At 37.4% G+C, this 24,373-nt stretch overlaps 1 protein-coding gene across 4 annotated transcripts in view; it reads left to right on the forward strand.

Annotated features, from left to right (window-relative positions):
- The window catches only part of THSD4 (thrombospondin type 1 domain containing 4), a 288,268-nt gene that overhangs the window by 204,644 nt on the left and 59,251 nt on the right, over positions 1-24,373 (forward strand). For all 4 annotated transcript variants that reach the window (XM_071755032.1, XM_071755030.1, XM_071755031.1 and 1 more), the window contains one exon: positions 23,940-24,144. In XM_071755032.1, the coding sequence (XP_071611133.1) occupies positions 23,940-24,144 (205 nt within the window). The remainder of the gene's footprint in view (positions 1-23,939; positions 24,145-24,373) is intronic.

Raw genomic sequence — 24,373 nt, forward strand, 5'->3', positions numbered from 1 at the left:
AGAATGAGGAGTAGGAAGCTGAGAGTATTGCCTGCCTGTGGCCTGCCCCATTTGGAACTCAGACATTGCAGCCTGGACTTGGTACTGCCTATTCCCTTTCAACATGCCTCGGGCCAAAAGGACATTAATTAACCATGGAAGTGGCAAGAAAGATTCAACAAAATCTTTAGCATTTTCTTTCTAAGTAACAATGTTTCTTACCTGCTGGTGGTATCACCCCACCTATTTAGTATGGGTGCGGTTTCAAGTTATGTCTCAGCACCTCTATGTTGACCTCTTGGCAAGGGTGGGGACTAAAGATATGCTTTGTTACTGTCAGTTTCCTGTGTTTAAAACAGTCATAGGAGCTTTCTTGTTTTTTTAAGAAGGAAGCTGCAAACTTCTGCTCCACCCCAGAGGTTCCATCATGAAGTCACCTCGACTGTCAGAGAGGTCAGCAAGTGGTTAAAAGTCATTAGATGAAAAGCTACTGGATATCAGCCGTTTGCTGAACATCTGAAGTTAGGAGTGGGAATCCTTTGCTACAGTTTCTGCAGGTTCTGCCTATAAACTCCTCACCCACTCCTCTTCTGTCCCTGTGCTGGGAAAATACACTTCCTTCCAGTTGTGCCTCAGCTTCAGTTCTTTTGTCCTTACCACCCACTGACTGTCTCTGCCTCAGCCACATACAGCAAAATTCACTGTTTCTGAGCTGGCTTTACTGTTTCAGTGATAGCTGTTTTCATGCACTTTGCTTAATGACTTGAGCAATTACAGGCAAAGTCTTGAATTTACTTGAAATTCTGGAGCATGCGCAGTATGGCTGGGGTATTTTTTTAGTGTTATGCTGCCCAATTCATAACAAGTCTTTGCTGACTCTGGTGATACTCAGAGGCTTAAATCTTGACTAGGTGTGGCTGTTATCTCATAAGAAGAGAAAGAGCACATCCTTGGTTCTGTCTCAGCCAATTTTGAGCCCCTGATCTTAAAACGAGAAAAGTACAAGAACCTTTTAGGAAAACAATTCTAAGTTTTTTAAAAAAAATGTAGAAAACACAAATTTTTGCGTAATCCTTATTTTTAAATAAAACAGAATTGTTTTGGTGTTTCTTTTCTTTGAAAATAAAGGAAATTTTCAGTATGGGTTTTCAAGTTTTGGCAGAGCTGTAACTATCAAAAAGCAGCAGAGACTATACTGGAAAGCATTCAGAACCATTGAGCCATTAGCCATTACTGTACTTAACAGCTCTACCTGTGGTTTTTTGTTGTTGTTGTTGGTTTTTTTGGGTTTTTTTTGTTTGCTTTTAAGCTAAGTTGTAGCATGAAAGATTGCTGGAGATAAAATTGCATCAATGCAAGTAGTCTCACAGGTGTGTGCACCAAGGTGGAGAGGAAGTAAAGACAAAAGCCAGGTGGCAGTGGGCATCAAGTTCCTGGTTGTTGCTGCTGTTTGGGCCATGCACCTCGTAGTTCTCAACAGCACACAATTCCAGGTCTAACAGGCATAAATAAGGTTTCAGAGGGAAAAAAAATACAACAAAAAAACCCCCAACACTTGTTATAGAATTTCCAATTTTATTAGAATAAAGGAATTAATTAAAGCTGTCCTGGGAGATAATAGAGAACACTGTTTTCTTTGCTACTTTTTCTTGTGAGCAACATAGTGGATAAAAAGAAATACATGCACTTGAAAGGGAGGGCTGATGAGTAAGTGTTTATTGCACAGATATATTCTGGCTATGTTAACTGCTGTTTCAAGACTAGACATCTGTCCTTAAAATATTTTGCTGCTTGAATATTTTTTCTTTACCTTGAAATAAAGCCAAGTTTTTCCTTCAGAAAGGAGAACACTTGAATAAACATAACCCTAGTATAAAGCCAGTTGGGACTAGTTTACTGGCAATGGCCTGAGCTCTTTTCACATTGGGAATTATTAGAAAGACAGTGAATCTAACTTCCCCCATCTCAAGGGTAGCTCACACAGTCTCTGTTCTTGACTTCTGTATTATTAAGCAGTATGGAAGAGACCGAAGTTTACAGGGATATTGCAGTAGGCCACTTCCAAAAATCATTGTTATTTTCCATAAAATATTAAATGTTTATTTCATTTAACTTTGAAACTGCAAACCTGCTAATATTTGTTAAATACAGTATACTCCTAGTGACACTTACACATACTACCCAGGTAAAACTTGTGAAGCCCCTTTTACAGAACAAAGAGAGCTGAGTGGCTTAGAAAGCTGAGGTTTGTGTATTCTGGGGAGCAGTGCTGGCACATGATGGTACTTAACTATCAGTTGGATTCTGCAGAAGTTTGCATTCCACAGAAAAGAGCTTGTAAGAATTGGATTCTCTGAAAGTTAGACCAGGTACAGGATCTGTAATGCTAGTAATGGCTGAAACAAATTATTTTATTCCTATGTCATCAGTTTACCTGTCTATAAACTGTGTGCATTGTAGCATCTGCCTCAAGGATTTAAATGTCTGCAGTCCACTGAGAACTTGGATTAGGTTACCATTACCTGTTAAAATTGGAATTTTGCTATTTTAAAAGATTATGTTAATTTAACTTATATTTTTTTCTTCAGTAAAAGAGAAGAAGATCGAAACAGGTCTCTCAGAATGGTAGAATTTGTATTAAAAATAAAATGTCTATATAAATTCTACCACTCTATATAAATATACCTATATAAATATACCTCTCTATATAAATGAATAGCATTCATTTATCTCTGCTTATCAGAGGAGTGGACTGTACTGAATCCTGAGGAATCAACACTGTTGTAACAGAGACTTCAAGAAATACTAAACTAAAATAAAAATTAGCTATGACATTGCACAGTAAAATTCAGGCCCATCTCTTATCTGAACCTCAGCAATGTTGTTTTTTTAATCTTTACTTTTTATTTCTTCATAATTGCCTACACATTTCATCTGAGTAGCTCAGCACGGATGCCTTGTGAGGGCATTGTTTTAAAAGGCATTCAAAACCAAAACCTTATTTTGATCCTTATTAATAATTCAATGTTTCTGTCCTAGACTGTTTCAGTTGTGCTGGCTATTGATGCCCTGTGTAAAGGAATATCCAGAAAAAGAGACACTTCATATATTATATTTGGCCTTTAAAAAAAATAAGTGTATGAGAAAACACAGTTTTACTATGAGACAGAAGACACTTCAGGTGAGCTTGTCTACTGCCTTGATCATGGAAACAAATCCACTTAGTGAGAACTGGGTCAAATCTTATAAAAAGATCAGAATGAACAAATAGATAATAATTTTTTCATATGTCATCCATTCAGTCTGATCATATGTTTTTCTCACAGTCCACATACAAACTGTGAGTTTGGGTGTGCAAATAGTTGGTGGTGGTTGCTAATATGTGGTCTTGGTGTGTTGAAATGGGTTTGTATCAGCTTCAGAGAGCATAACCCAGTTCCACATGTGCAGCTGGGTACACACACCTGTAGGCTGACTTGTTGGAACCTGTGATGAGAATATTTAGTGTGGTCCTGAGAGGTTCAGCTGTGGAAATCTGGGATCTCATGTTCTGCCTCACTTGTAGTGCTTGTACATTAAACAAACAAAAAAAAGAATGAGTACATGTAATGAAGCTTTTCTATCAACAGGCTAACTTTGGTTAGACTAGGAAATAGAATTTAAAATAAATCTTGGTAGAATAATTTGCCTTGGACATGGGTATTTACAGACACACATTTGCACATAGGAGAAAAACTACCATTTCATTGTACAATCTTAGAACTGTGACCTGTGTGTTTACTGATTGTAATAGATTGTACATGTAGGAGAGTAATGCTGGGGCAATATGAATAAATCTTACAGTTATTTTTTCTTCTTCTAATACTTCTAATATAATTTTACTCAAACTGAAAGCATTGCTGATTTGATTCCTATGTCAAGATACCTGACCTCCAGATATATTTGTATAGTGGGAAGGTGACAAACACGAAGACTGTCAGAGGAATATAATCCTTGTCACAGTAATTGAATGAAGCATTCTATGAAATTGAATATGGTGTATAAAATAATTCTTTACTGAGATCTGTTGCATTTCAGGCTTAGGGAATGGAAGTGTCTACATAAAAGAACAAGAAAGCCCATGAGAAAAGCACTTGGAAATATTTTTTTTTTTTTTTAAATGCCAATAGACAGAGTTGCTTGCTGCATTTCTATTATCTTTTCTCATCTCCTCTGTTTTTGTTTGACTAGTTAGTCATAAAACTTGCTTTGCAACTTCTTCATAAACTTTTTTGTGTTATGCTCTCTTTTAATTCAAAGGTCATTCCTTTTTTCTTTCCAGTGCATCCATCCAGGAAACAGAAATGTCTTAAAGGCACAGAATCATCAGTAGACCTCTTTGGAGCTGGGAAAATGTAAGGACTGAGAGCTAACAGGTGGTAGATGTGACAGAGAGTACATCTTATCATGGAAAAAATACAGATGGTCCTCTCTGTCTACTCTAATCCATGTAGCTCTTTGGGAAGGTAGCCTGGCTCAGACTCTGATGCTTCTTTCTCAAATGTTCTTGACCATAAATATAAAACATACAAAACTGCAGTGAGGGGACAGATGGATGACTTCCGTGTCTGAATGCCTCGTGCAATCTGGATGTAACTCCAGAAGCAGGCCAGTGGCCATGGTGGATACTTGTAGTGCAAACCCCACCTCATGTAATTTTTTTAACTGAACGAGCCACAAATCAAACTTGGTTGTATCCTAGTGACAGGTTGTGTGTTAATGTAGTGATGATCATAGAATCATAGAGTCATAGAATCATAGAATTAGCCGGGTTGGAAGGGACCTCAGATCATCTAGTCCAACCCTTGACCCACCGGAGCAGTTGCTAGACCATGGCACTGAGTGCCACATCCAGTCTTTTTTTAAATGTCTCCAGGGACGGAGAATCTACCACCTCACCGGGCAGTCCATTCCATAGCCTAATCACCCTCTCCGTGAAGAAATTCTTTCTAATATCTAACCTAACCCTCCCCTGGCACAACTTAAGACTATGTCCTCTTGTCTTGTTGAAGGTCGTCTGTGAAAAGAGTCCAGCTCCCACCTCACTACACCCTCCTTTCAGGTAGTTGTAGACAGCAATGAGGTCTCCCCTGAGTCTCCTCTTCTTCAGGCTGAACAGCCCCAGCTCTCTCAACCTCTCCTCATAGGGCCTGTGCTCGAGTCCCTTCACCAGCCTGGTTGCCCTCCTTTGGACCTGTTCCAGGACCTCTACATCCTTCTTAAACTGAGGGGCCCAGAACTGGACACAGTACTCGAGGTGTGGCCTCACCAGCGCTGAGTACAGGGGAAGAATCACCTCCCTGGACCTGCTGGTGACGCTGTTTCTGATGATACATACGCTGTATGATGATACAAAGGACAGAGACCTGGTGACTATCTGGTGACCCTTGGCAATAACAAACAGAAGTCAGATTCCTGAAGTCTGACCTTTGATCCATATGTATCAATATTCTATTAATCCAGGAGACATAGTATTACATTCCTTTTAACTGTTTTCAATAAGGTATCTTTGTGTTTGCAATTCAGATGTAAGGGTTCTGTGGGAACAAAGGTATGGGATTAGGGACAAGGTTTAGTCATAGACTTGGCAGTGCTAGGTTAGCTGTTGGACTTGATGCTCTTAATGGTGTTTTCCAACCAAAATGATTCCATGGTTCCATGATATTTGACATAAAAAAACTTAAACTCAGATCAGGGTATTTGAACAGCTGTTGAGTCCACACTAAGGAGATTCTCAGATGCCCTTGGTTTCCCCAGCTTGACTCTCAGTTTGTCACTAATAACCAAAAGAAATCTAAAGTAAATCAAACCTGAGGTCACTTTTGTGATCTCAGATTGTCCATTATAATTCCAAATCCTGTTTTGCATTCAGGCACAGTCTGTTACTGTGTGCTGCTGCCTGTGCATTCTGCAGCATTTACAACTGGAATATGGAAGTCGAATGGAATTTTATAGCTCAAAAGTTGGCAATTGTTTATCTTTCCTACTGCACAAAATACGTTTGAAGAAATGCATGAATCTAGATGCAATTCTTTGAACCTAAGTACTCTGAGGAAAGAAATAAATCAGCTACCTTGAAAATCAGAAAAAAATCCAAATGCTGACTTTTACAGGGCATTCCAAGTGGATGATGCTCTGGGGAAATTTTTCACCTTGTAAAACTGCCTGCAGTTTTCATATCTATTTTGACCTGTCAAGCTATCCAAGAAAGAAGAAAAAAAATGTTGAGAAATGGTTCCACTGAAACAGGGAAACAGTGTTCAAGATCAAGCACTCAGAAATAGTTTGAAGAAAGTACTAGCAGAGGGAATTACCTTCTGAAAACATTTTAAGGCAAACAATACAGTAAGAACAGCACATGAGACAGCAGTGGGCTGACCTTGTAAATAACTGGCTCAGTTCTGGTACAGTTGCATTTAATTGTAGGTATATCAGATCAAACTTTTGTGAGTCCCACCCTGAGAAAACACTGTGAGTGTGGTTTTGTGGCTCTGTCTGCACAAAGCTTATAATGATATTTAAAATAGGACTGAACTTCTGAAAAATGTACATTCCCAAAAGTGTATCTCGAAAGCAGTAAGATTTTTAAGAACTATGAGACCTAACAGCCTTCTGCATAAGGTATATTCAAAGAATGAGACTGGAAGAGAAAGAGAATTAATTAGTCTGTTACAATGGGCATAGCAGACATGCAAAACTAAAATAAAATAATCTTTGAATTCAAATTTAAAGTTGAATTTTCCAATATCTCTGTAATGTTTAGAAACTGCTTCCAAGTGTTAGTAATCCTCTCATGTATAAACAAATAGTGTGTCATAATTTATACCTCATATGGCTTGTGCTCAAAAAAATCTCACCTTATATTTAATGACTGTTTGCTTTCCTTTTTAAAGAAGAATCAAGCTTGTCCAATCTTTTTAAGCTCTTTGAAGGGGTATAGCAACGTAATGGGACAAGGAAGATATTAATTGGATTTCCACAGCTTCTGTGCAAGTTCCCTCAAATAAAGACCTTTAAAGAAATTTGTGATGGGGTAAGAAGAAGGATCATACCATGGGTAAATAACTGGTTAAGAGGTAAACCCCAGGCATTAGAACATATGGTCCTTAGGTTTCTTAAGGGAAAAAAATTAAATAATTTTTAACAATGTGTATTGGCTTAGCCTTAACCTGTTCAGCACTGTTAAGGGCAAGTCATCAGAAGAAAAGATAGTCCCAATTAAAAAAAAAGCTGTAAGGATAGTAAACTAGTTTCCCATTCAGAAAGAACATTTGGATTTACACAGATGGTTTTATGAGAATGTCAGCTCACTGTAGAATAGGAAAGGAGCAAATAAATGAGGAATTAGGGAAGCAATGGAAAACAGAATAGTTGTTCCATGTGTGGTTCTATGTATATGTCCAGTCAGAGGAATATACCTGTAACACATGTGCATGACAAATATGTGTCCCCACCCTAAATATGACCATTTAGAACTGCAGTAGGTGCAGATAAGGCAGCAGAGATGAAGAGGAAATGGAATGGCAAGAGCAGAAATTCCACAGGTGGAACACTTCAGTCTGGAAAAAATAGATAACCTGGGTGAGCATGACTGTGAAGTCCATAAACTTCAGACCTCATGAGAATATGAAGAGGAAATTATTGTCATTGAGGCACTGGCAGAGATGTGGTTAAACAGTGGAACTCACTGACATAGGAATTAGGACTGCTAAAATTCGTGGAGGAAGCTAAGCATATTCAGTAAATACTACTAAATGATACAAAAGGCATTATATCTGACTGAGGAAGCCTTTCTGCCTCAAAAAAATGCAGCCTGGAAAAATACACTGTCAGAATAGCATGTATTTGTCCTGGGTTTAGGATCTCTTTTAGGATCTCATTGTTGATGTCTGTGAATAATGGACCTTTGGTCTGACTTGACTTTCTTATTTTCCTGAATACTTGTACTATAGCTGAGGAGTTTTGAATTTAATTATTCAAAGGTCCTGATGATTTACAGCCTTGACCTTCTTCTGGTGCTCTTCATGCTCAGGCTATTTTACTAACCTGAATATCTTCACATTTCCAAGAAAATACAAAGAACCAGGAACTTCTAGTGCAAATTAATGACAAAGTTATTATTACAACAATGGTGAAGCTGAACAAACTTTTCTTTTTTTTTTTTTCCCTATTTTCTGCCACTCAAAGAAATACTTACCCTTTTTCCTTACTGTGGGTCGCTTGTCATGGATGTTGTGCACATTTTCTCTCTCACTGACAGAAATAAAAATATTTGCAAATTTGCAGCATTTGAATGCTTAATGGGCTGCTATTTTCTGCAAGACAGGAAGAATGTCAATATTCCAGTTCTGCAAGCTGAAATCCTTCACAAGGATGAAAGCTATTTTGTTTTGTTTATTGAAAAATAAAAAAAGCTTGAATGTGTAAATTTGAAAGAGTTGTTTTCAAGTATCTCAAGTACTGCTCCATGTAGTTCCCTCAAAAAGAAAAAGCAATGTTATTTGTGCAAAATCACCCATGTTGTTTAAATCCATGTTAATCAGGATGATACAGTGTAGCTGTTCAGCATGAAGGATGCAGAAAAGGAACTGTGTTGAATGGAGCCTTCCCCTCCTGGCTGTGACATTGGGGATCTGCTGTGCTGTGGAGTGGCTGCTCTGCCACTTCTGAGACTGCAGAAGGAACAGGTTGTATGTATCATTCAAGTGGAAAATCTTCCAGTCCATTTTCCTGTCTTCTGTTCCTACATGGCAGGATAAACCCAGCAGCACAGCAGTCATCACAACATGGAATCTTTCCCCAAACACTTGAATACTTCCCATGGATGCTGTGACTGTCATTGCTGTATGGGCAGAGGTGGATGTCAGCCTCTAAGTGCTCAGAAGGCTTTTCTAAACTTAAATTGTAACTGAGACTATTAATGTTCTTCAGCTCTCTTCCTGATGTCATCTTCAAATATTATTTCTCTTTGTTTACACTTATTCTGATTTTTATCAAGCAGAATGTGATAATGGTAGGTATTGTGAGAGTTCAAGAGAAAACTTAAAACAGAGTTTTTCAAGGCCAGTAAGGAGTAGGCATGTTATACTGGAGAAACAGCCATATCTTTGGATGGGCTATATTGTGTTTTACACTTGTTTTCTGAAGTATCAAGCTTTTGAAGAGAATTGTGGAGACCTTTCATTTAATCTCAAAGTGGGTGTAGTACTACTTGCCAATAATAACACTGAGATATGGCCAGGGTGCTGACTTATGCATTAGCTTTAGCCACTTAGAGAAGAGGTGTTTAAGAAGGCATAGAGTTAACTTCCATGACATTAATTTTATTATTTTATTTAACTCTTTCTTTCATTGCTAACAAGGTCAAATAAGGCTAGATTAAGAACTGTGGATTTTCAGGAAGCACTTTTACTGGATTCACAACATCTGTAGATCCAAGTCCTGTCTGCATTTTTGAAGGCCTTAATCTTATGATCCACACTGTAAACATACACTTCATCTTCCAGATTCTAGAGAGCAAGATTCCATTCTTCAGCAACTATAATATGTGGAGTTGGTATCAGACCCTAGATACTGAAATAGTTTTCTGATTTTCTAGTTGATTTGTATAAACAGAACCATAAGGTTTGCTTACTTGTCTTGCTGTATCTGTGATATCAAGTAAATGGTCATATTTTTAGCAGAACAATAATGTCCCAGCAGACATGACTGCTTCATTACATGTAATTTGAAGTATTAATTTCAGATTACATTTAGTGTGGTCTCAGGCTAAGTTTACTATTTCTGTGCTGTGGTTTTAATTTTTCTGAACTGGAAAAGCAATGGATGCATTCTAGAGGTGCACGTACCACTTGAGCCTATTGCACTTCTTAAGCATTAGAACTTTCTTGGGTATGGAGCTTCCAGTTGCAGATGTAATGTTCAGATGAAAAAATAGTCAAACTTTCAATGTCAGGTCCTTTTGGGTTTTGTTATCTATCACAGTATTCACATGCTTAATGAATGTGATGGTTTGACACACTTGGAATTGTGGGGACACAAATTAAAGCCTTGTGCTTCTGAATGCCCTAGCAGCAGCTATGTGTGTGAACAGAGTGACCCTAGGATCCAGGCATGGTGAAATTGGTCTCCTTCTATACTGTGGTCACATCCTTGTGATTGCATTTGGTGCCTGATTGGCTCCTGAGTGGTTAAGAATGATTTATTCTAACCCAGGCAGAAATGAGTTCTGCTGTCTGAAATCTGCATGAACAAAAGGCCTGCAAGCCTTCAATAGAAATTTCCCAGTTTCCAGAGGAACATATATATTATGATGAGGCATCTTAATCTTCTTCTTAAATATTAATAACATGGCTACTTTAAACCATCTGAGTAACAAACTTATTTAATAACCTGTTTGAAGACAAGAGGTCTCTTAAGTGGAATAGCTATCTTTACTTAGGTAAGGCTGTAGCCAGCAATGGTCTGTTTCAATTCCAGCTCTTTATTGCTGCAGTATTGCTGGCTTGATTTCATACACCTTAAATTGGTTCTGAATACGGGAGAGCTACAAGTCCCATTTACAGTAGCTTGCCTTAGAACCAAAACAATGTAAGAGAAATTGTTTTTTAGCCATCAGAGGTATCAGTGTGAAGTACATGCTTTATATTTTTAATCCATTTTTATTTACTGTTCCTTGTTTATATCTTTAAGACCATCTTTCGCATGATTACTTTTCCTGGATGGCTTTACTTTTTCCATTGTAACAAGAGTAAAACCTTTTTTCTCTCAAGAAGTTTTCTAGCCAGCAAGAAACCCTTGAATGTCTTAGTGAAAGGGTCTTTATGTGTCTTTATGTGAGTAGCTTTTTTTTCAATAATCTGGCGCATATCTAGATACTATAAGTGCCATTTGGATTCTTAAGGCTGTCAAAAGTGAATGTTTTTTTTTCCTTCTAGCTGCCTGAAGTTTAACTGACAAAATGAAGATCAACATAGAGCACAGATAGGTAATGAAAACAGCTTTGTGCAGGTAGAAAATCTGTGATTAATTAAGCGGGCAGTATCTGGATGTGACCGCAATCTATTTGTGAAGGGCTGTAAATAGCATCAAAGATTTGTGAGCATTAGGTCTGAGGACAGTAGGAAATATTTGAAAGCCAAAGTAGGATCAAATGTTTCGGTAAAAAATATGGTTATAGCTTACCACAAATCAAGTGAGAGTCATTAAAATGTTGTTTGTTATCCTGTGGTTGGATGTAAATTCTCAACGTTTCTCCTTTGATTTGTAAAGCAAATGAGGTTTAGGCTGCAATCTTGAAGACATGCAAAACGTTCAAGTAAGACAGACAGCCTGTAGTGCTTTTGTTTGGCTCTGCCTTTGGAAGTTCTCTGAATGTATCTCTTGCTCTACAAGTACAGGCGTTGTTCCTCACTGTTGAATACTTGGTTTATTTTGTTTCCACTGAAGGACACGCATCACTGAACCTGCACTTCTCTTTGTACACGTTAATTACCTCATACTGTAAAATGCTTAAAAAGCTTGCTGCATGGTGTAATTTGCTTGCTGGTCTAGTAGAAGACATGAAGCTTATATATTTTGGCTCCCTAAGGGATCAGCAAAGCTTAAAGCAGTTCCTGGAAATCTGTATCATTCTTCTCATTTACAAATAGCTTTGTTGATGAAGTTGTATGTTTGGTGGGAATGCCACTAGGAGAGGGATGTGCCAGCATGTGCTAGGTATTACTCTCTAGCAGTCATAAAAACTTCTCACTTAATATCTGTCACAGATAGCAATAAAAGGAATAATCTTTATCTAAGTGTGGGAGTTAAATCTGCAAGTTCATATGTGAAAGTCAGAGGTTTTAACAGTGACTAAAGAAAACCAGTATTGTTAGCTTTAGCTTCCTAACATGTTGAGGAGAGCCCAGCCAACCTCCAACCTCTAGGTAGCTTTGCTTAGGCTTGGGATAGAAACAACCCAGAAAAAATCGGGTCCTCTGTAACAGAATGTAGAGAGATGTATCAAAAAACTTGTATCAAGATGTATCAAGAAACTTGGAGTGGAAGTGGCAGAAACTGGCTGTCTGCAAAGGGAATGTAAGTGCAGTAACTCAAACTGCAATCCCAAAAGTTGAGGAGCTAAAGTTTTCAGATGCCAAAGCAATAGATGCTTTCTTGTTACTTACCTAATTTACCTCCTGCCTAGAACAAAATTATTAAATTAGTGGCACTTCTCTGAGTCTCAGTTGGGTGAAATTAGTTAAGTTGGGACTGACTTAGTATCTCTTGTGGTGCCTTCTTTATCCAATCTGCCTTGTACAAGTTTTAAAGGAGAAATCTAGGATGTAAACACCATCCTAAAGCAAGTGTGCAAATCTTAATGACTCAATTATCCCCTCCAGTCCAATATCATAAATGAATATGGATATAAACTAATAACTTCTGGAATTTGTCATGTAACTGTGGTGTGTTTCCCCGACAGACAAAGCTGCACATTTTGTTGTTCATCAGTACTTTGCCCATTCTGGTTTAGAATTCTGTTAAGATCTGATTTTAGTTATGTTTATGTTCAATTCTATCATGCAGCTTTTACCTACGTTTTAGTGTCTGATCTGGGAAAAAGGTATTCAGTTGTATGCCAAAATTGCTTTTTCATATTCTCTCCACAGTAATGTGCATCAAATATTTTTAACTGCAGTGAGAAATTCAGAAGATTCAAATTGCTTAAGAAAGGCTTAACAATCTGTGTTAGACACATATTTTAATGTTTGGATTTGCTTATTCATTAACTAGTTTTACTGTTCCTCGTTAATTTTACTGTTTTACTTCTTCAAATCTGTGTGTGTTTGGGTTTTGTAAAGGTATATTCACTACTTGCTGTGAATTAGAGCCATTAGAAACAGAACGTTCTAATGGACATGCAAATGAGAAGAGGGGTGTAGATTTTCTGTGGGGTACAACCTGAAGCTGAGGTTATACTGATACAGACTCCTACAAGTTGAAGTTCTGAGTGAACAGAGTGGTACAAAGGGACAAACCTTAAAGTCCATATTTTCTTTCTCAGATTTTTCTTTTTATAGCCATTACTTAGGTAAAAAAAAAAATCTCAATTTTGATGGTGTTACTTGTTATAAAAGTAGGAGTTCTTATTCATAAATATTTAGAGAAAATGAGCAATAGACGTTTTCTGCTAAACATCCTTGGCCATTCTTGCAGTTCAAACTTTTTAGTTTATTGCTTCAATTTTTAAATTTCTGGTTTATGTCCATGATACAAATTTGGCTCTGAAATAAAGATGCTCAAGGCTTTGTTTAGAAAAAGGAATCCGGTATTGAAAGAAAAAAAAGGATCTTTGCTTTGTGTTTGTTTTAGTTTCAAGATGGCATGGCTTTTAATAATAGTGCATAAATGAAAGCTTAAATCTTGAAAGTATACATGTAGATGTGTATAGCTAGCCAGTTTAAATCAAGTTTACTGTCTGTTCTGCAGTGGCCATGTCTCTCAAAGCTAAAAGAGCTATAACTGGAATCAATAAGAGATAAAGATGTATTGCTAGTTAGTGTTGTAACTGTGAACAGAAAATATGAAATGGAGGGGATGTAGATCATCTTACAACATGTCCAGTGGAAACAGCTGATAGTTGCTATTTCTTCTTTTTTGTAATTATGGTTTTACATTTCTTTGTATAATTTCATTGTTATTTTCACTGATTTTGGAGGAGACAAAAGTGGACTTGGGTAAGGAAAACAGGAAAAATAAGAGGAGGAAGGTTTTTCTCTGACACATTCAGGAGCTTTTAGTGTTTTCTCTTCAAAAACATTCTTAAAGATAAATGCCTTGTACTGAGAGCCCAAAATTAGATGCTGTTCTGATTGGGGATTCTTAACTGTCAAGTAGAGGGCATAATCATCTTCTTGACCTGCTAGCTACACCCTTGCTAGTACAGCCCAGTATGCAGTTCCTGTGAGTGCTGCAAGGGCACACTGCTTGCTCATGTTCAGCTTGTCCACAAGAACCTGCAGGTCCTTTTTTGCAGTGCTGCTCCCTTGCCACTGAGCTCCCAGTACTGCTGCATGGAGATGCACCACCTTGCATTTCAACTCAATGTGGTTCCTGTCTGCCCTTTTCTCCAGCCTTTCAAGGTCCCTCTAAATAGCAGGTACTGCTTCCAGTATCTTGACCACTCCCTGCAGTTTGGTGTCATCTGTACATTTGATGGCAGAACACTCTTCTCTGGTTGTCCAGATCCTTAAGGAAATGTTGAACAATATTTACTCCAGCAGGCCTCCCAGAGGAATGCCACAGTTGAATTTTGGAGCAATAATCACCCCTTTAAGTCTGACAATAAAGCTGCTTTTCCCACCCACCTTATTGTTGATTTGCCCAGGCTGGATTTCTCCAGTTTGACTTTTAAGAAGTCAAAAAGTGGGAGACTGTGTTAAACAAGTAGTTTAATCAGAAAAGACAGTAGCTTGTTCAGGCATGACTTGACAGTGAATTCATGGAGGTTGTTCCTGGTATTTTTTTAGGTACTTCTTGTGCTCCTTCATGAAATGACTTCCAGGAGGATTAGATTTACAGTACTTCTGACAGCTGGGATTAGGATGACAAACATGCAGCTGAGCTTCAGGTCCTCCTTCTTGTCCTTAATGAAGATGGATGTGGCATTTGTTTTTTCTTGTTACCAGGCATTGCCACCGATCACCATGATCTCACTGTGGTGTCATCCAACTCTTTTGGCATCCTTGATTCCATCCCATCTGGCCCCAAAGATTTGTCTACATAAAGTTTTGTTATGTGCTTCCTAACCTGATCTTTCTTACTGATTTCTACTGATTTGGTGGGATTTGATTATACTTTACACAAAAATATGAGTAGGAAAAGCTAGAACATTGACTTCTGATTGAAACACTTAAATCCACAAGTCAATTAAATGTGCTAGTAAATTCTGGATTGTGAAGACCACAGAACTGATATAATTCTGCCTTGTCAAATCCATAAATAGGCTGACTCCTTTGACTTGGCAAATTTCCATTTGATGTCAACTTTGAAGTCAATGAGGATTCCTTTTGAGGAAGGAATGCAGGATTTGGATTAAAATATTTGTTTATGATTGATAAATGAGGTTCACCTGGTCTCCAGACAGGGAGAGACAGATGATGCAAGAAAAATCCATTTAAGAGTTTCTCTTGTTTTTCGATTTTGTGTAGCATTTTTTTTTCAGGTTAAAACACCTCCCAGAACAAAAGAACTTTTTGGCTTGACTGATAAATTTTAAGAACATAATACTGATAACAAAATAACAGGAGTTTTAGCCCATATAGTAGAGGCTAATCTGAAAACAAACTTTGTATCTAGGTTTAATAGATTAAGTTTTTTCTTTTTGTAGTTCTTTTACACTTTGATTTCACAAGGATTGTAAGTGCCACCTTGTGGACAAAATTATTAATCTTGTACCTCATTACAGGTCAGAAGATAGTGAGATAGGATAGTAAAATTTAGTTTCAATTTCTGTGATGGAATTTCGTTGCTTTTGGAGTGGGCCTTGGAGGATTTTGATTTATTGTAATTTCGAATTGTTAATTGATGTTCTGAGACTTTACCTTCTTAATTAGTGTATGAGTATTCTGTAAGAAATTTCTAAAGCCAAAGAATGTGTTACCATTGGCTTCAATGGCTGCAAATAAAGCCAAACTCTACTAGTCTTACTGTGAAGTCTTCATACTTCATAATTTTTGCAGTTCTTACTGAAATACCTCTGTTGGTCACTCTCATATCCTGAATGCTAGCTTGTGTGGATCACAGACCTGTATCAAAGAGGAACTTTTTACATTATACGTAGAACTTTAAGAAGGACTAATTGCAGAAACCCAGGTCTTTACATTAGAAAGTTTAGCTTTTTCTCAGCTACACAAGCTCTAGGTTCAGATTCCCTCTGACCATCACCAGTTCCCTGTAGTGTTAAATAATACAGCTTTTTGTCTGGTAATTTAAAACCTTTCACTGCTAATTTTTTTGGTCAAATTTTTAGCATTCCTAGATTAAGAAGAAAAAGCAGTGTTTTGCCTTAACTGTAAAAAGAATGCAGAAGCATGCAGGAACAGATATATTCTGCATTTATTTTCTTCTAATTACACATTACTAAGGTCTTCAAAACTATCATGGTTTTGAACCACTGTTGATTGCAGTGTTGCATCATGACATGAAACAAAATATAGGTAACAACTGCACAGTGCAAACAAGCTATGTTGTTCAGGACAGGAGGTCTTTTTACTTTGGCTGGAACTTGTAGTGGGGTAGTTTGAAAGCCAGAACAAAAAGAAATCAGATCAGTCTCACCTTTAGCCATGTTGGTCCATAAGAGAAGATGAACCTGGAGCTGAGAATCACAGCAAACCAGGCAGACAGTGGCTTTACCAAAAAGGGTGTATGTCCCCAGTTCAAGAGCAAGTAAGATCTGCTGATGGTTTCCAGACTCAGAGAACAGTCCAGATGCCAAGGCCAGTCCCTAATGATGAGCAAGATACTACATCAACCAGAAAACCAAGTCAGCAGGTCAGGATCAGGGTGGTACAAGATGTGGCATGGGTGTACTTGCAGTGTAGCTCAAAGACCAGTGGTGAGGCTCAGACCTTAGAGGCACCTCCTGGGACAAAGGAAGTCAGGAGGCATCTCAACTCTGCATTTCGAGGCCGGATGGCTGCATTTTGAAAGTTAGACTTGAATCTGGGCAACTGATCTCTCAAGAGTGGTACACAGGGTCTGAAACAGGGAATAAACAAAGCTCAGCTTTGTCAAGTTCGGAGCCACAGAAACCAGGCTAGGGAGGCTTCATTCTGCAAGTACCAATCTCTGGTTGTAATGTTTCTGGATACCTTCCTGGGCAGTGCAATGCCAGAATTTCTCACCAGTCTTGCTGGGAGTAACAGATGCAACTTTAGCACTGGAATCTCAGGGATTCTCACCGTGTATTTAGCAGGAAAAAGAACCTATCTGCCTTCCTGGCCAGAGCCCCTTTTTGTAAGCCTGTTTTGGTCATGTGATACTGATATTTCTTCTGTTTTGCAACATGAGCGGATTAACCAAACGATGTTACTCAACTTATGTTAGACTGATGCTGATATAACTGAAACTGAACCTAAGCAGCTTCAGGCCAAGAACTGGAAACCTTAAATGAGCCAAAAAAATATTCTAGTTTCACTTTCTGCTCTCTTGTGAGTTGTCTTGCTGTTGAGTTTCCCAAGATTTTATCCAACATAATTATTTGCCCTATTTTCCTATTTTCAGCTGCAGTGGAATTGGGTCTCAGTGATGGCCATGATTCTCCAGGTCTTCCTATTCTCACTTACAGTCTTCCTTAGGTACCACAGTTGTGTTCCAGGATGTATGTTAAATGACACCTATGTTTTTTGTGTTGCTTTGGGGACCAATAGAGCTTGCTGCCTTTTTGTGGGATCAGTGAAAAAGGAATTGATCCAAAATGGGTCTTCAAATCAAAAAAACTCTAATAAAAGGACCTTATTGTAATTTTCTTGGTCAAAAAGCTAAATTGGATTACATGTGTACAGCTAGATGTTATCTAGCCTAAATGGATAATTGCTGGATGATGAACAGATGGATAAAATATCAAAACTTGTGTTCAGATTTCATACTTGGTTTAAAGTGGGTATAGCATTTGCTAAGTAAATTTAAATCTTGTATCAGTTCTTAGCCACTCCTGAGATAAATATAGTAGTTACTTACAGTTCTGTTTATGTGAGAGAGAATGTTGTAAATAACAAATCTGCAGTTTGGCCTCAAGAGCATATGTGCAGACTTCTGTTTCAGGAATTGCAGATCAGTACTGTGAAGAGATGACAGAAAGGGGAACAGATATCATCACTAAAAATGCCTGTGAAAGCTTCTCAGACTTACAGGGGAAAAGTATAGTTAACCCCTGAGACAGCAATCCTGGCATGGCTCTAAAAAGCTTCCAAGGCGAGATCTTAATGAGGGAACCAGTGTGTAAGTGAACTCCCAGAAAGCCAAATATTTACAGCTTTAGCTTGAAGCCTCTGTCAGAGACAGGAAGAAAAAGTGTGTGTTATAGACAACAATATTTACATACTAAATGCTTTGCTACAAGTCAGTAATGGTGTTTGCAGATGTGAATTTGACATGGAGGTGGGTAGAGCTGCTAGGTAAATTGGGATTTGTAAAAGAAGTTATCATTTCCACTGGCAAAATTGTGAAAACTATTGGGTATCTGTGAAGCAACCATTGAGTATAAAAAGCTGTCAGTGATAGTGTTAATTAATTACTTTTTTTTCTTTGTATCATCTAGCTTTTTGTAGTTGTCCTGGTGGGCTTGAGGTTTGTTTACCTAGAATGGAATTTGAGGACTAGACAGCAAAATCATTAACAAACCAAGAAAGTGACAACATTATATTTCTTCAGAATTTAAGACCTTGGTAAGACTAAGATACAAACAAAGAGTCACCATGGAGACCTCCTAAGTTACTGTCTGAGGTGAGAAGGCTCTGAAAGTAAATCATGCTGCATATGTGGTACAATGAATCCCACAACTTTAAGTTGAAAATCCTCCACACTCACAATGGGCCATGAAGTAAATTTTGATTTCAGCAAGCTATTCCTGGTTAATTAAGAACAGTAAATTATACTTTTAAATTATACTCTTGTGTCTTCTGTAGATGGAGTTTCAGTGGAGACTAGAGCTAATGCCTGGGCCCAACTCCCACCCATTTCAAAGGAAGTCTTTCCACTGATTTTAGTGGGATTTGGATGAAAAGCAACTAATGTAATACAAGTGTGTTTCTCGATGAAGTAGATTTTGTTGGACAAATTTAGGAATACCTGACCACTTAGTGCACATATACTGTAGTTATTAAATGTGTGGGTGAGGGGGAGGATTAGAAGAGATTCAGAAGAGAACATTCTTACTAATCCTTTCAAAGCTCCCTGTGTATTCTTGGCTCAAGAAACTGCTGCGTTCACTTGGCCAAGTGTGTCTAGACTGGTCACAGAGTGAGACATTTTATATGAAGGCAATGCACCATCTTTTTAGCACAACTGTACTACAAGGGATCTTAAAAAAGAAAAAAAAAAAAGGTCCACTGCATTCTGCGTCGTGAAGAGATCTGGAATATTCAGAGGAAGGAGAGTTGGACACTGCATGTGAGAAAACAAAACACCAACTTTGTGCTGCGACTGACTTCATCCCTGCATGGTTTTTTGAATGAGAAGGAGGCAGACAAATCCATTTAAGTATTTGGGAGGAAAAACAAAGAGTTCCTGTAAAGGTGGAGGGCACAGTACTTCCTGAGTGTATAATGGAGCAGACTTTTGTTTTCTGGTGATTTGTCCTGAGTAAGACATCAGTGGGATACCACAGAAGTGAAATCCCAGATGTCTGGTAATTTAAGAAGCAAGCTCTTTATGTCAAGCAAATTTGGGGGAGATGTAGTACTATTAGCATATAAAAGTTAATCAGCATTAGTCTCAGCAATTTGTACAACTAGGATTTATTGGTAATATACAGCGTTAAAGCAGCTCCCCCACCAGTAGCCGGGTATTCTTCTGCTACTCACTGAACTTATTTAGTGATGTTTTAGGCCATGCACCTTGCTTGATTGCTCTTCTGACTTTACCCTGCTTAACATTTCTTTAGCAGCTGGATCAGGTGTGGTACATCTGTAACTGTCCCTGACCCTTTTCTTAGATTTTTTAACATACGACTCTTAGTAAACATGGTGTTAATGTTTACTACCGCTCATAACTGTGGCTTTCCTATCTGATAATTGCAGCTAAAGCAAAGGAAGCAAGTTACTGTCATGCCATATTATTTATGTTACTCTAACACATAGATCACAATTCTTAATAGAATAATTTAGTACTGGAATTGCAACATCTGTTTTCCATTTCAAGGATCAGCACTTCATGTTTTCAGATGCCTGGCACCAGCCCCACTCTATTGTATACATAGTCCTAAATCCCTATTAAGTCCACCACTGAATATTTCGTCCAGATTGTCCCTTGTTTCTCTCAAGGGTCTTTATTTAAATTAATTTTGGCATATAGTTGGCTGTAATTCTTGAACATTGTCTTTCATGCTAGATCATAACTTAAAGAGTTTCTTGGACTACTTTAAAAAAAAGTTTAGCAATGTAGAACATGTATGGATTCTAGTGCAAGTCAGAAGAACCTCTTCTGAGAAACAACACTTTACTAGAAAATGTTTCAAGGACAGATGCGTTCTAGGCCTTTTCATACTGATTGCCAAGGAACAGCTTGCAGTAGTCCTGTCCCAAATCCTTTTTATGGACAGAATGCATTTACCTTTGTCTTCTCATTTGCCTGATATTCGCAGCCCTAATATTTCTAACTTTACAGTAGAAAGTATAGTATTTCATAATGTTGTGTCTGATGTTGCTTATCACAAGTGATGTCTGCTTTTGGATTCCTTAAATGTGTGTTATGTGGTGAACAACTGTGAATTCTTCACTGACCAAGGCCACCTCTCACTAGTGTGAGTGTACTGAGCTGTTGAGTGTTAATGTACTTGGCACCTGTTTTACATCCACACCCTCCAGAGCTGTACAAGACTATCTGAGATTTCAGACCTATTTACTTATCTAGCAAAATTTCTGATCTTTATCTATTCACAGTGTTAAGATTTATTTATGTTCCTACATCAAATATTGGAAGGAACAATGATTTCAGTTTGCATCACTTCTTAACATCATTTTTGCTTGTTGATGTATCACAGTGTGTTAGGCAGTGTGATAAGGGCATTTATATTTGCTGTGTATACATTTGCTTAAATGTAATGAATACCACATCCTGAAAGGAGTTGGAAGTTGGTACTTATTTTTATATGAATGTACATTAGCCAAGTAACAAGGTGGTGCTTCTAAAGTGATAGTCATAACAGAAAAAAAAAAAAAAAAAAAAAAAAAGAAAGGAAAAAATGCTGAAGTATGTGTTTAGTACCATTGCATGGATTCTATATTTCTTCTTAAGTCGGGTGAATTCTTTTTACCAGCCTGGTTCTAGAAAGATGACTGCCATTCCAAATCTCTGCACAGCTTCAAGCAACTGCTTAAAAAGAAAGAAAATAGGATGATCTTGCCAGAAAGGTTGTTTCTTTAATCTTCGCAGAGTCACTCTGGATCAAGGCCCAGGACATCCTAAATACAGAGCCCTGCACCAGTAACAGGTGTATGGTCCAATATATCTAGGAATCTCTGCATTATACAGTTAGAAAGGGAGATTCCCATAGAACACATGGCACACAGGCTTGCTATATGATATCCTTGCTGGATCTGGAGAGTACTCAGTCATTTTTTATATCTACCTAAACTTTATTAAGCAAATGTGAAGCCTTTCTAGAATGTATTGGTTGTAACAGGCCTTTTCTTCTGAAACCTATGCAGTGTTCATTTTTAAAGCATGTAATTTCCATGGAAGCCTTGGTAGATGCTCCAGTAAGGATCTTTTATTTTTTCTTACAAAATACCTGTTTTTTAAAATGCATATATGAGTACATTCTGCACGATATATATTGTTTATTTATATTTAATTACTGATTGTATTTATTAATTTATTTCATGTTATTTAATTATTATCTTATTATTTATTTATTTTTTGTGCTTGTGATTTTATGGTCCTTGCCTCCAGTAATTCATTCACTATATCTTTCTCAGCCATGTCTGTGAAACAGCACTGAAACATTACAGGGGCTTTTTGTGACATAAGATCCTTCAAGCCTATATGGGAAGAATTCCACATAGGACAGCCAAAGATTGATAACTGTTTTCTATGTCAGTTAACCTTTGACTAAGAGTGATATACACGTTTAAAATACACTTGACATTTATTTCCTACAAAGAAGTCCCATTTATACTGAATGCTTGTGTTTTCTTCTGTGAAAATTAGTTCTGTTCAGACTGACCCTGTGTTGTGGCCTCAATGAATAAAACACACATTTCTCTCTTCTTTTATTTGCTAAGAGGAAGAAAATTGTACTAACTTGTGTGGGGCTCAATAGTGATGGAGATCACCATTAAACATTTATGCTAGCAGTTCATATCATATAACACCTCATACTTGAAAGTATTCCCTCCATAAAACAACTTGCTGGCAGTGGAAATTTCCTGAAAGTCACTGTATAACATAGGCTGGTGTTAAGTGCCACCACATTTCCATCCAAAAAATATATGGGAGAGAAAATATAAATACTCTCAGCACAATATCCTTCAAGGAGGACTAGTAGAGAGATTAATCACTCATTGAGCACAGCTGTCTTAAATTTAGATCACTCACATTTTTCAGATTGTTTTAGTAGGTCTGAAATCATACTGCATGATTTAGTACAGTGATGCTTGTTATTCCGGTGTTTAAGCAAATGCATTACTTTGTTAGTAATAAAATGCTTTTTGAGGCAAAACACAAAAATGCAACTTGTGTAACTTTAAGATTTTCACCAAGCAATGCAAAAACAAGTTATTAAACCAGGTGTTTCTACTTGAATCCAAAATCTCTTTGAAATCATGACCCAATCTGCTCACACTAGATTTGATAGGAGGGAACAGATTTTTAATTAGCAGGTTATCCTACCATGAAACACATGGTGCTCAGGAATCTTCTTCATTCTTTTACTTCATGACTACAAACAGGTATAATTGTCAAGCTCCATATGATCCTGGCAGTTATGAGTTAGAGGGTTTGATCTGTGTTTCTTGGATGGTCATAAAAAGATCCTGGGTGTTAAATATTTGTATTGGAACTAAGCAGACTCTGGCTTGCAGTTTAGAACATTTTTTGCAGCAAAGGCCAAATATTAATATTGAGAATAGGAAAGAACAGTGATGCCAAGACTAAAGATATTCCCTGTGTTGTTAGTGGGTAATATCAAAAAATTATTTTTCTTCCCCCTCTTTCTTGGATGTTGGCTTCCAGGGAAGACCATAAAACAGTAATTAAGCATATTTTTGATCATGAGTTTTGCAAGAATTTACAAGTATTTTTGACAATTTGAAATAATAGGATAGTACCCTGTCGTTTACTTTGAATGTTTCTATCAAATTACTACATTTCATAAAATATGTGACAGGCTTCTGTTCTACTGGCTTTCTATTTCTATCTCTATTTCATTCTTACTTGAATGGGAATGAGTTCTGTTAATCATAGAGGTAGATGATAATTGTTGATCATAAATGCTATTTAAAATTCATAGACACAAAACAGTGAGATCAAAAAAGAGAAATGTTTCTGTAAAAGAGCAGACGGTCCCTGCAGTGTGTTCACTTTTAAAATGCAATTACTTGAAAATATTTTTTCTTCAGGTTTGTGTACGTTATTTAATGTTCTTTTGTGTTCTTTAACTTGTATTATTTTTTTTTTCTAACTGTTACTGGATTAGTTGAAAATTTTCTCCTCAGTGGAGGATTTCTTCTTAAACTGTCTAGACACAGTATAAGACTTTTTAGAAACCTCTTGTGGTGAAAATAGTCTCAGTGCTCAATTTTAGAGGAGAATAAGGTGACATTATAATAAATTAGTTCTGCTTTTGTGAAAAGGCCATTTTATATTTTAACAAAATCATAACCACCAATTTTCTGACTAGCAGCTACAGGAACTGTGTTGTTAAGAGATTTCTTTTCAGCTGAGGAGTATATAATAACAATGATCAATGCATTAGTGTTCTTTAGTATGTTCTTGTATTTCTGGTAACAGCCTGTAAAAACCTGTTAGCTAAACTGAACTCCCCAAATCTGTGAACCCTCTTTATTATTGCCTTTTTGCTTGCAGAACAAGTTAAGAAGAAATAGCTGAAACACTAATTCAGGATTGAATGTTCTCAGTCGTACAGTCTTTTGTTGTTATGTCCAAACACTGCAGTTCTAAGAACTTGGAAAAACAAATCTTATTTTATTTTGCAGAGCATTGGCTGTGACGACTACCTGGGTTCAGACAAAGTGATTGACAAGTGTGGAATATGTGGAGGGGACAACACTGCTTGCAAAGTTGTGTCTGGAGTTTTCAAACACACGCTAACAAATCTTGGGTACCACAAGATAGTGGAAATTCCTGAAGGAGCTACTAAAATCAACATTACTGAGATGTCAAAGAGCAACAACTATTTGGGTAAGTTGCATCTCAGTGAATAAAGTGTTCTTTGTGCACTAGTGCAACTGGGTGAAGGTTATGCCAGGAAAGGCATTCTAAACAGTGTGGAACAGATGTCAAGAACAAGAGAGGGGAAGATACCAAAAAAGAAAAAGGAATAAATCATTAAACAGGCATTTTGATGAGAACTAACTGGCAGCTTATAATTCTGGCTTGATCTTGCATGACAAATACTGTAGACATGTTA

The sequence above is a fragment of the Heliangelus exortis genome, chromosome 11, assembly GCF_036169615.1.
Source record: "Heliangelus exortis chromosome 11, bHelExo1.hap1, whole genome shotgun sequence".
Taxonomy (NCBI): Eukaryota; Metazoa; Chordata; class Aves; order Apodiformes; family Trochilidae; genus Heliangelus; species Heliangelus exortis.